The following is a 13,359-nucleotide window of genomic DNA, read 5'->3' on the forward strand; positions in this document are numbered from 1 at the left end:
GCTCATCTGGCTGCTACACCAGCATAGTTTTCAAACTTTGCATGGGAAAAGTTTTGTTGGGGTTATTCTTCCAGCAACATGAATGTATCTGTGCTGCCTAAATTCTACAGGAACCTCACTCTCATGGCAGCAGCCTGATCCCTCAGAGACTGATGAGGTTTATTAGAGGGGAAGACGTCTCTGACTTCAGCTTTCATGTCTAATGCCACCATTGCCCAGAAACATACAAATTAATTGCTAACTCAAATCAGCTATCCTTTGTAGCCTACAGAGCTGTCATATTCAATGAACCACTTAATTCCATCTGCAATAAAAATGGTATCATATTTTATTCAAAACAGCCAAACCTTCCAAAGTGTTCCTGCATTTGCACTCCTACTGTGTACACTCAGAAACAGAAATCGTACTTCTCACTGACCAGCAAAGGCCTGCTCAGCTACCCACCTGGGCACGATATACACAATCCTGGTAACTCTAGTTGCACGTTAAGTGCCAAAAATCTTTCTGCACACTGAGGGCACATTCTGGACAGGATTTACAGTTTTGTTTCAGTAAGGAATAGTTGTTCTCTGCTGAGGTTCACCATAACTGGAACTGCACTTTGTGTTACAGTAACCCTTAATACTGTAAATGGAGCTTCATTCCGTCACAGTACAGAATCAGCAGGTTCCAATCTCTATTTATTTCTTATTTCTCTGGCCACAGAATAAATGAGTTTGCTGTGGTTTTACCATCTGCAGACATAGGTATCAGTCAATAGCCAAGTAATGGCCTGGACACTGTCAAGAGAACTCATTATTAAAAAGGTACGTATTGCATTTAGCCGTTGAAACAGAAGTTGTTATTGATTGGATCCCATCAGTTCCCAGTAAAAGAGCCAACTCCGGTGATGAAATGAAAATACACACACAGACTCCAGACTAGTAAATGCCGTAATGGAGTTAAGGATACCCCCCCCGAAAGGCAGTTGTTGACATCCAGTTGAAAGAGCACATCTTTTTCAAAAATGAGACTGAGAGTAAAATAACATGCTACTTCTGAAAATACACAGAGGCAGGATGAGGAAACAAAACAAAGGCGAACAGTTCTGATAACAAACATCTTCATCTCTTGGAAAAAAAGCAAAGCAAACAAAGAAAATACAAGTTGTTTAATGGCCAATCACACCATCGGCAGGAAAAGCCTGCATCCAGTTCTGCCACTCCTATCATCAGTGGAGGTCCTGCCACAGTCACAGAATTCAAAGAGCTGTCTTTGGAGTTTGCTACATTTTTAAAGTCAGATAAAAAGGCAGCTATACTTAACTTGGTTCCTGTTTTGTTTCCTTGCCACTTTTCTTTGTCTGCTTGTTTCCACTTACTAAACAGCTTTTCTTCCATTTTCCCCCTTCTTTTCACCATCTGTACAGACACTGTTAACATTTTTGGGTGACAGCATTTAACACACAGAAATCACCACTGCTGCAGCATAAAGGAGGCAAAAAACAAGGCTGATAATAAAATTCTAACGTAAACCAAATATACACTATGAAGTAATAAAAGAGAAAACTGAAGAACTGGACAAGGCAATGACTGTTTGCAGAAACTTCTACATTTGTTCCATTGGAGAAGTTCTCGGCACACCATCTTCTGTGTGAGTGAACAGACCACAGCTAACAGTGAGTTAAAAATATTTACTAAAGAAGGTACATGGTGACAAACTTCTTTGCTCACCCTTAATAGAAGGTTGGGCTGGAAACTGATGAATCACTATAGGAAACAAACAGCAATGGTGACGCATGGCTTCAAAAGGTAACAATAGCACTGCTTGATCTGTGATGCCTACAACAGAAATATCCCTGGATTTGTTAGAAGGTGGATTTCATCTTGCTCCACCCACCCAGGAAAGGCAGAAATTCCACCACCCGAGCCATGGTTAGAGCTCTCACAATTGTCCCGCAGGAACATGGAAGCCTCACTCACAATATTTTCTCAAGACATTCACTGAAAACCATATGCTGTTGATGTCTTGAGCAGCTCCCCGTGGGGTCTGGATCCATTAGCCCAGCAGTAGAAAGAGGTTCATACCTCTGCGTTTCAGCGTCCACATGCCTGTGTGGCTCTTGCAATCTTTCATTACCCAAAACTGGCATTTAGACATGAGGTGTGTTCTGTAAACTTATGAGGATGGGGCCTGGCAGCCCAGCTACCGAAGTGCCTGGTCACACCCAGAAGGCTTTCTAGCTCCATGTAATTCATGGTTCAAGCACAGAAAATAGTTCTTGCTCATTATTGGTTTGGACCTGATTGGTGTGGAACAAATTGCCAGGAAGAATTGTTGTGTTCAGCCCTTTACAGGCTCACACCTCCTATCTAACGGTCATGTACTGTTACTGCAATATTTGGACACAAAGCCAAATTTTCTGTTATCATTAAAAGCCCCTTAAAATTAATGGACATACAGATATCATGTTTATTTTCCAAACCTTCCCTTCTTAAAAAGATAGGTTAGCTTAGCTTCTCCATCTATACTGTAAACATAGAGCGGTATTTACATAGTATTTCTGTAGGACTTTTTGCTTACACAGCAACAGTACAGGAACTTTATTTTCAGCACTTCTCACATTTTACATACTAAATTCTGGTCAATCGATTTTCATTGCCAAAAGAAGTAAACAAATGCCAGTTATGATAAGACATTATTGCAAGTATTTCCACTTTGACAAAATAGCTGGCTTTTTTTTTTTTTTTTCCTTGAGATTGGACACTTCTTGCCCAGGTTCCATATCCTTGACTTGAGCTCAAGCTGTTGTGTTTAAACCCAAATGTCATAAAAAATGCTGTAATGAGATTCTGAAATTCACACTGGGATTTCTAGTTGACTTACTTAAGCCTCTTGCACATACACCATTAATTACAATCACACTACTAAAGACCAATGGAAAAAAACTGAAATGCATTTCATCGTGTGGTTTGCATTACTTAAAACTTCTGGACTCAAATTTTAAAAAAAGAGTATGAAACAACGTAGAGATACTCAAACCGATTTTCTCTTTGCAATACTAAGTAAAATCATTCAGCGGGTCCCAAATCAATTTAATCAAGGATGCTAAAATAATCAAGGTGCCGTTCAGTGACCAGTATGGAAGCAATTGAGGGGGAGCATGGGGCTTCCAAGACTAGCAACAGCTAACATCAAAGATGGCCTAACTTTTGCAATGTCCTGTCAATTAGTTATGTCGGCCATATATACATGGCTCCTGTTTACCAACACTTCACTCAGCTTTCAGGGATGCGGGGTAGTGAAATTCACTCAGACAACTAAGATTAACATCTTACCACTGCTTTTACCAAGACCAACATAGGATACTTCTGTATTTAGCAATTTATGTTCTCTACCCTTATTAATAAAAGATGCTGATAAAAATCTGCCCATGCTAGAAACACAGCATCCTTTCAGAAAGGCACTTTTTGCAATTGCTCATGCTCTCTGCCTACTCCCATTTCATTACTTCCAGCTGGAAAAAGAACAGTGGAACTTTAATTCCTCTGATAGCCACCAGCAGGGATAAGGGCTCAGCTGTAGCCCTTCTAAGTGACAAATTAACTTTAGGCTATATAAAGATCAATAGGAAGCAAGGAAGTATTCTCTTACCTTCAGAACACAGCTTGCCAGCATATCCAGTGGCTGAGCAGTCACAGTGTGGCTCACCATCCAGAAGGAAGCAAGTGCCACCATTTTCACAGGGGTTCTCTGCACAAAGCCCTTCCATTTCCAGTCGGACCCCTTGACTGCCCAGGAGCTGCGGCTCAGAGTTCCCATATTTCAGATCCAGGATAAATCCTTGAAACGGAGGCTCACCCAGAACACCATCAAGGGTCAAGGCAGCAGGACGGATGTCCAATGGGACGCCACCAACAAAAAGGTCACTGACAATATTCATATACTGGCGTTGTGGGCGCACCTCACCTGGCTTGGCTTCACCATCGAGCACTAGCACCGTCCGAAGGTGATTGCGGCTGACCATCAAGAAGTGCCAGTTGCTGTCGTTGACCTGCTTCTCTGTGATAACAGTAGTCTCTGCACAGTCCACACTGAACTGGAGCTGGATTCGCCCATCAACAAGGGACAGACAGAGGAAGTCACAGACACCACCATCATCAAAGTAGAGGAGCAGCCCAGCAGAGACGTTGGTCTTGAACTGGAAGCTGAGTTCACTCCTAGTGCTGGCATCCCAGCGGAGGTAGCGGGCCCACTGGTTGGGGATGCCCATGAACTCCAGACCCAAACAGAGACCCAGCAAGGAGCCCAGCAGCAAACTCACCTTCAAGGTGAAGTACACAGAGTGCAGAGTGAAGCCCATTGTTTCAAGAATCTGCTCTTCCCTAGGAGAAGAACAAAAGCCACACTACTGAGAGGAGAATCCCAGCAGTCAATACCAAATGTTAAATCCAACAGGAAAAGGAGGAGAGCACAGAGTGACAGAGAGAGAGAGGGAGAGCAAGTGGAAAGTGAGATAGAAAGTGCACGTGACCAAGAGGAAATGTCTCCTTCCTAAGGAAATATCTCAACTATCCTTTAGGATTCGGAGGCTTTTATGTCAGAAGTACTGGGTATATGAAGTGACTTCTCCAGCCGGTGTACTTTTGTGAAGGGCAAAATAACCCACAGTGGTTTCTTTTGGTAGAACACAAAGGTGACACTGGTTGTTCCAGGAAGGAAGGAAAGGGAGAGCTGAAGCCTAAGCCTCAGATTCTGGTTTCCTAGAAGCAATGACAATATTGACAAAGGTGGCAGTGAGATGGAGGAGAGCGTGAATTCATAAAGCACGTGATCCTTGAGAGGGCAAAAATAAAGTCAATCTTCATGATGCACTGGTGGCTACCCAGCCCATAATTCACTGGTTGGCACTCACAGAGCTTGCAGGACCTGTGGGGTCAAAAGAAGAAAAGAAAGGAAAAAGTTAGTCCTACTACTTGCCATATCTTTACCATAAAGCTTATTAATATTTTGTCCTTTACATTACATTACATGTAAATTTTACTCATTTACATTTCTTGATACTCTGGCCACTTCTTCATGCCTGCAGTTGGCTATAGTCCTCCAAAGCAGCAAGGACATCTATATCCCCAAAACTACAAGGACCAAATAGGGGCTCACCAAGTGATCTGCACACACCACAACACTGAGCAACGTAAAAATATACAAAAATATTTAACTCCTTTGATGGATGCAATATCATCGACTTTACTGAGAGAAATGGTGCTGAAGCTTCCCTGGTAACAATTACCTCACAATAAAAATGCTTAAGGCAAAGATCAGAGTTCCTTAGAGTTAAAAAGTTGATACAGGGCAAGGGGAGATGTTATCCAAACTTCCCATTCCACTGCTTTAGTTATGCCTCCTAGCACACCAAGCAAGCACTAGAGAAGACAACGCTGCTGTCAGCCTGTCACGCAATAGCTGCTTTTACTGTACGTCTTGCACACTTCAGAGACTCTAACAGGGACCTTTGCAACCTGCAAACATGTGCTATGCAAATTATATGTGGCAACCTGCAGCTTAGATGATAGGAAACTTGTAGCTTAGATGATAAGAACTGCCTAAGCACTTAACCACTTACCCTGGTCTAGTGACTTGGCAAAAAGGCCAAATTCACCCCTAGCTAACAGCGAGCAAATCCAACTGCCTTCAGTGAGCAGGAGTTATACCTGTTAACACTGGGATTTAATTCACTTCTGCCTATTTGCATGTGGGTGACTGTATGCCTGGGGAAGGAGGATGTTTTAAGATGACAACTACAGACAGCAAAAAGCTAGGCTCATTGTTTGAAAATCCTGCTTAAAAAGGAAGTTTTCCATTAACACAGGTGCTTGTTCACAGAGATAGGTCAGGCACAAAACCAGCTCTGGGAATGGTTAACATTAGCACAGAAACAAAGCAGGAAAGGAGCTGATGAGACTCAAGATCCCCCAGAAGCCAGCATGAACACAGATTTCACAAATCGGATGACAAATATTGTGGGGCAGTATTTGCTTGGGGAAAGTGTTTTCTGCTGTGGATGGACAAAGAGTCACTGGGGCTGCTGTTGCTCCCAGCCGATGCCTTTCAACTCACCGCCCACCTTGCTCTGAAGGAGGAGGCCCACAGACACTGCAGAAACAGGCAGTGCAGGAAAGTTTGTTTGGTGAGGACAGAAGTTGAGCAGGAGGAGAATCACTAAGAAATGGAGGGGACATCTGACATAGTCACAGCCTCTGTCCTACCTAACCCAGCAACCTGCAGAAACCATAAGTCTCCAGGGCTGTCAGTATGGCAAATTTAGCCAGCAGGAAAAACAAGTCACTTAGAAAACAAAAGAGATCAATTAAAAGAAAACCCACAAGTTGGAGAGAAACATGAGCTTCCAGTGCCCAGTGGAAACTAGGTCTGTTCCCTGCAGCTGCCTGAATGGAGCGTGTTAGCTAAACTGCTATAAACACAAATAAAATCAAGTCAAAACCAGAGGGAAGGTAATTCCTTTTAATTGTTAACAGCTTGGCTCAGGAGAATGGAAGCAGGAAAAAGGAGGTGTTAGGAGAGGTGTAAAATGAAAAAAACCCACAGTTCCAAATGCTCAAATCATCTGTCTTCCCAATAATCATGATGTTGGCTCAGTTCATGGGGTTTTTGGGGGGCTTTGAAAATCAACCGGAAAAAAAAATTATGTGGCTCTTGTCCATTTACCTTTCTCCTGTGTGCTCCCCAGTGGCTTCACTAAAATAGCCCATGATTTATGGAGAAAGAGAATAGAGTGAGAGGGAAGTAAGAGAGAAAGTGATGACCCAAGCCTGGAATTATTGATGAGATGGGAATAGGAATATAATAATGTGTGTAAATTAGTCAGCTATGTGCTCCCAGCAGTTCACAGTTCCCTGGAACATTTACCACCACCACAGTAAAATTCACCGCCCCATCACACAGCTCTGTGCTGAGCCTGAGCTGGGGAGGGAGGCAAGCCCAGCATGGCACCAACCATGCACAGAGACCCCAGTGCAGAGGGGCTCTCGCCCCAGTTTTTGATTCTCCTGGGCAGGATGCATTGCATCAGAAGTAGCCCTCAACCTTACCGCTCTTCTCTCCCTGTTTTTGAAGACTAACTCTATGAGAACCAGCAAAAGATGCTGCAAATCACAGCAGCAGGTATGAACTCTCTATAGATAACCACAGATGAGATGCATATGTCCATGTACAGCCCAAACACCTCCCCAAAAAGCCTACCAATCTCTCCCAACCCCAGGCTGCTGAAGCCCTGGTTTACACACACAATGAAATCTCAGTCTCTGTGGGTCACTTCAATCAATCCTGGGAATATTTCAAAGACATTGTAAAGGAAGCTGGGTACCTCTGTGGTACAGATTTCTGTAACATCAATACATGGGAAACCAGGCAGAAATGGTTAAACAGGAATAGCATTGTTGACTGAGGGAAGCCAAGGCAATTCCTCTCTATCTGTTTTGACTGCGAGAAGCCAAGGTAATCCCTTTCTAGCTGATTTGAAAGGAGACAGTGCCAGTTCTGTTTCCGGAGAGGAAGAAGACACAAACCCCATGAAATATAGATGTAGCTTCTGGGTGCTTCATTGCCTTTTAGACACTGCAGCTGAGATTTTAGGGAGGCTGCCCACACTCAGCTGGGGTCATCTGAGGCTCCTCCAGAGCTGTCAGCACCCGTCAGTCCTGACCCACGGCGCTTCCCACTATTCCAGTTTTGTGCCTCACACATTTCAGCCTGTGAGAACAAACATTACTGCACAGTAGTACGGTCTTCAAGAAAAACTCAGAAGACTGAGCATCCTTTATAGCAGTGGCCAGGATCTGAATCCCAACCTTGAGAGAGTAAATCCTGACACGACAACTCTGTGCCTCACCTATTTCCCACAATGATCCTCCAAGACACACTGAGAATGAATAATTTTCTGCTCTTATCATTTTATTTTTAGCATAAGTACTACCTTAGCGGCCTCATACAGCACACTGCTACCATAGCAATACATTGCAGTTTGGGACAATAACTATAGGATCTCATAGTATTTTCTTACATATTTTATCTCTGAGAAACTTCAAACTTTGTCACAGCATGATCACATCTGACCAAAAAGACTTCACAATGGACATCACCTTCCCAGTCACGAATTAGCAACAACCCTGTTCCAATTCCACCTATTGCTCACATGGAAAAGCAACATAAATAATTTCCCTGTTATATTTTTGACTTAATGTGGTTTAACAGCATGAAATGAGACAGCTAGTCTGATGTAATCAGCCCTTCAACAAACCACTAGGCAAGGTCTTTGTAGACCTTAAAATGCAGAGCACTTTAAATATTTGTTCCCTGAAGGAACAAGAGAGCCAGCAAGTTATCTCCACTGCACCTCCAGCAGCCTGTACCATCTCCTTGGCATGCTGGAGAGCTGAGACAGCGAGGAACCTGCACAGGGAACAGACAGCTCAGCATCTCGCACACACAAAGCCTGCCGTAGGAAACACACCCACCTGCACTATTGAAACGTCCCACTCACAGGGCTGACGGAGCTGCACAATGTCCCAAGCTGGGGAAGGGAGGCAGCCCTGCCACAGAGCCATGGGCAAGTGCTACCCAACCACCACCACACACCTTCCCAAATCTGCAGCCTATTAATGCCAGGTCAGAGCCATCTGCTCAGCAGCCCACAGAGAGGGTCTCGCCCTCACTTTGGAGTGGCTCTCAACTGCTTATCAGCTGTATGCGGAGAGTGAGTGACATTATCTAATTGCCAGCTAATTTCCATAATTACTGACTGGCACACTCTGTATGCAGGGTTAATATCTTTGCAAACGTCTCGCAACACACCTGTTTAGGAAAGAGGGTGAGAAGCTGGGCACAGTGCTGCTCTGTAGCTTATTTACCCAACCACACAGAAAGGTTACAGGGGGTGGGTTTGCTACTCCCTGCCCTTCCTCCTCCACTACCTCCCTCTCTGGCTGTTATTGCTTGGGGATGGATTTTTTGTATTTGGAAGTGTTATTTGCAGCAATTCCTAGAGCAGAAAGAATAACCATTAGATGAGGCCAAGGCTTCCCTCACAAACCTCTGCCACTGCAAACCTGTTTAAGTCCTTTTATTCCACTTAAGGATGCTGGACAAAATCCCACTGACACACTGATGGAAGAGGTTTACAGTGCCCCCAGTCTGCCACCCCCTTCCACAAACGAAACTATTCATTATGCCATCCTTACTGTGGAGGGAAAATCACCTAGGATCCACGTATTTATACCCCATGTGACCTCAACCTTGTCCTTGTCTTCACTGTAAAAAAAAGCAAAATCCAATGGTTTGCTTTATTCTGCAGGCCCTAATGAAGCAGAGGAGTTTTAGAAAGGAGTAAACAGGACTTTAATTTGGTTTTGTGTCTAGGTCCACAGTCAGCCCAAAGCACAGCAATCAGATCATTACAGCTCTATGACATATGCTGCTCAAAATGATCCAGTGAGATTCACAATCAATAATTGATATTAAAAGCCAAGCTTGCCAGTGGCAGAAAAATGGGGAATTAATAGTATTTATTCAGTCTGTCTTCACTCATCCAGATTTCTAGTGAGCAGTGGGCTCCTTTTGGCATATGCCTTGAGTGCAGGTCTCCACAGAGACTCCTATCTCTTAAGCAGAAATCTTTCTGTCTGGTTTATCCCCAGCTGAATTGTGGCTAAAAAAAATAAAGGGGGGGGGGGGGGGGGGAAGTAACAAAAAAACTCGTTGCAATGAAAAATGCAGATGTAGAAACTGTGAGTTGCTACTGTTGCTGGGGAAAAAAAGAGGAACACAAAAATCCTCCCATCACACAGCCTCCTCAGCAAGGATGCCTGGTGAGATGTTTACAGAGAATCAAGAGGGGCGCATGGAGGCTTTGAAATTCAACACACTAGAGAAAACCACACAGATTGATTTAGATTTTAATTCTTCCAGCAGCATTTACATCTGAACTATAAATGTGGATGCTGGCATCATCCCCTTGGTGGGATAGAGGAGCCTCCGGGGTGGTACCGGTGGAGCTGAGCTGAAAGAACCAGGCTGAAGATACAAGCAGACAGCGATTCTATTACCCAGGGACAGTTTGGTGTCTCTACACTGCTCACAGCAATCAGAGGTAAGGCACAATGGGCTCTCCTTGGTGAAGAGGCTGGAAGTGCAATTGATAATGGGGACCCCGCCTTACAAAGAACGGAACACACCCAGGTCTTGCTGAAGTCGGCACAGCTTCACGGGATGAAGCATCTTACATGACTGGCCGCAGGGACAGAAGCAGAAGAGGAAACAGAGATTCAGGGCTTTATCTTGGATGTAGGCACATGTGGGCATGAAGACCAGCATCTTAAAACTGGGGACTGGGGGTGGCACAGAGCACTTGGTGACTTCTTCTGGATGGTTTCCAGGGATATTCATGTCAATCTCTAACATCAATGCAAGAACGGCAGGTGCCTTTGCCCCATCCAAAGCCCAATGAGAAGATCTGACATTCACTGGTTCTTCCCACCACTAATATATCTTGCAGGCTTAGCTTTTCCATTCCTGAAGTAGGATATGGAGTTGCTCAACCCTCCTTATCTGAATTCAGCACAGAGCTCCTAGGAGACAGTGGCAAAAAGCCTCTATCAAAGCAAAAAGCAAGAAAAGGAGGTCTAGGTTTACAAACCCAAAAGTGTCCTCTTAAAAAGGAAAATAAAATTAAAAAGCTAGACTAAAAAACTAGAATTACTTTGTCTTTGCTACCTTAAAGTTAATTAAGATATAAAAATGCATACACTGTCAGCTATGTTCTGTAGGTAGGTTGCTTGGTTCCCTGATACCTGGGCACATGGTTTGCAATCAAACAGGTTAAGCCCATCACCCTTCTCTTCTCCCTGTCCTCAGTTCTCACCTGGGGAGGGCAAGAATGACTGTTTATGACAAGCCTACTCTTGGAGCTCATCTCCAGAAACACTATGTAATACCCAAACCAGGCACCTATGCATCGGGGAGCTGAGCTCACATGCATTTGCAAGACACACAGCTGAAATGCCACCAGCGGCCTCAGAAGGGATATGAGAAAGTTAGTAATGTGCTCAGTTCAACGACAAGCACAGGACCATGGCAGCACAGCCTCACACTGCAGAGCTATCAGGCTGGGAAGCCATCTGGCTGCTGGAAGAGTTAATATTTTATTGTAATCACCCTTCAAGGCTCTCACTTCCTGGACCTATTTAAACAAAATTCAGAGCCAGAGTTCTTCAAATCTCCACTGGAAGAAGAAGGGTTAAAAAAGCCACAAGGGACAGTGTGGTTCCCTTCTTAAACACTCCCCACCCTACAAGAGCAGGCCATGTAGTCCAGAGAGTGACCTTTAAGTAGCCTACCTAGTCCAAACTCAGCATGAATGCAATTTACAGACCATTTCAGCTCTCCAGCTTTCTTAACACAAAGCAGAAAAATCAAAACCCAAGCACAATGGAAAAGAAAGAAAGAGAGAGAGAAAATAACCCTGCAGAGCAATCATGTCTGGGGCTGCTCTGATGGCTTTCTGTTCCCTTCCAGGACACAGAAATGACTCCCAGTGTGTTAATTACTCCCATTACCACAAACTCTTCACTAACAAGGACTAGCTAAAAGGAAGTGTTGGCAGCAGCTGAGCAGTTATTGCTCTCTACTGCCATGCAGGAGAAACCACACTCCCCCATCTCTGAGCTGGTACTAACCAGAAAAGTGATTTCTGCAAAACTCAACACCCTTTATTGTAATTCCCATGGCAGCTGCACTGGGAACACTGGCTTTCCCTCAATTCCACCATCGTTAAAAAAGAACAAAGAATACCTGCTTTTCTAAAGACTTTGAAGTTCAACAGTTGGAGAGCTCTGAATCATTATCATTTATTTCACTCCTGTAGCTGGTCTGCCTCCATCCCCCGCATCCTCTCCTTTCTGCCACCAAGAAGCTTGGACAGATCTGTTGTGTTGTTTATTCTACCAGATCCTAATATATCAAATGCAAAGCCAGGAGCTGCACACATCACAGCAGAGAATGTTAGCAGGGAATTCTGTGAATTTGCGGTGCTGGAATTACTGATAAATGGCAAAACTTCCAGATCCCATATCTGACACTTACATTGTATTCCCATTTTCTTTTAATAAAAAGCAAGTATTTTAAAAATGTGCTCATTGTTACTGAAAACTGAAGTTTGGGCATGTCACCAATGCCTGAAAATGAGGCTGCTTCCAAGAAGATTCTAGGACTAGCAGTATAGAATGGGTTTGCTTTTCCCCAAAAACGTATCCAACACTGCAGAGACAGGCTAGTATTAGACACTCCTCAGAGGAGAGACACAGTTGGAGTGTGGGGGCTCCCGACCTGGAAGCAAGGACAGGAAAAAAGCCACTTTTGCCTTGCACTGCTTTATCAGCTACTGAACATTAGGAAAAGGTACAGAGCACAAAAAGCAACAACAAAACAAAAATAATGGCTAGCACATCAACCAATAACACCTTGCTCTTCTAGCTTTATTTAGTGAGGCTATATCAAGCTGTAGCCCTATACTTAGTACCAATATATAGCCCTATATGTAGTATGCTTACCCATCTGCTTCTTCCTTTCATGTGCATTTTTTAGGTTCTTCATGAGCAAGAGCAGTTTCTTTTCTGTTTGACAGAATCTAGCACAACACAGTCAAGAACAGAGCTCCCAGGCACTGTGCACGTACACATTAATAATTGTGATTTTCTGTACTTGAGCTAGCACTAAAATGCCTCTACATTCCAGCTGGCATATAGTAGTTCTTTTTTTTATGGGGGAAAAAAAAGGCTAAGAAAAAAAGGGTAAAAGGATTATCAGAAAGACTAGACTAAGAACAAAGGTTAAGCTCATTCTTTCCTTCACTTACAGATCACAGCCAATTTGTACTTTGTTCGACACATTTTTACACCCCTGAACCTGATTTCCAGTAAGCCAGAGAAGTTTGCAAGCTTTCAAATGTCATGATAGTATGTTACAGAGAGGGGAGACAGGCACAATCAGTTTAGTTATTTTACTAAAAACATAACATACATAGAGGGGGACACTGTACCTGGCTAGACTTTCCTGTCATTACTACGGCCAGTCATTAAGGTCATTCCCTACTGTCTGCTGGCTCATGGGAAGATATGTAGCATTCACTTAAAAAGGAAATAAAGGGCCAAGAGGGACCTGGAAATTTACAGTGGATTTTCCCATTATGTAACATGTAGCACACACTATGTTTTATTACAACTTCATAATCTCATACAAAAATTTCTACTCAGCTTCCCACAAAGCAAATGCAAACACCTAAACCTAGCAAAAAGGTGTGATAAACTG

The 13,359-nt window shown here is 43.6% G+C and overlaps 1 protein-coding gene across 21 annotated transcripts in view; it reads right to left on the bottom strand.

Moving 5' to 3' along the window:
• The window catches only part of NRXN3 (neurexin 3), a 1,022,200-nt gene that overhangs the window by 966,043 nt on the left and 42,798 nt on the right, over positions 1–13,359 (bottom strand). For all 21 annotated transcript variants that reach the window (XM_056346632.1, XM_056346622.1, XM_056346630.1 and 18 more), the window contains exon 2: positions 3,634–4,908. In XM_056346632.1, coding sequence (XP_056202607.1) covers positions 3,634–4,342 — 709 coding nt within the window. In that variant the 5' untranslated portion in view covers positions 4,343–4,908. The remainder of the gene's footprint in view (positions 1–3,633; positions 4,909–13,359) is intronic.

Source organism: Falco biarmicus, chromosome 7 (assembly GCF_023638135.1).
Source record: "Falco biarmicus isolate bFalBia1 chromosome 7, bFalBia1.pri, whole genome shotgun sequence".
Classification (NCBI taxonomy): Eukaryota; Metazoa; Chordata; class Aves; order Falconiformes; family Falconidae; genus Falco; species Falco biarmicus.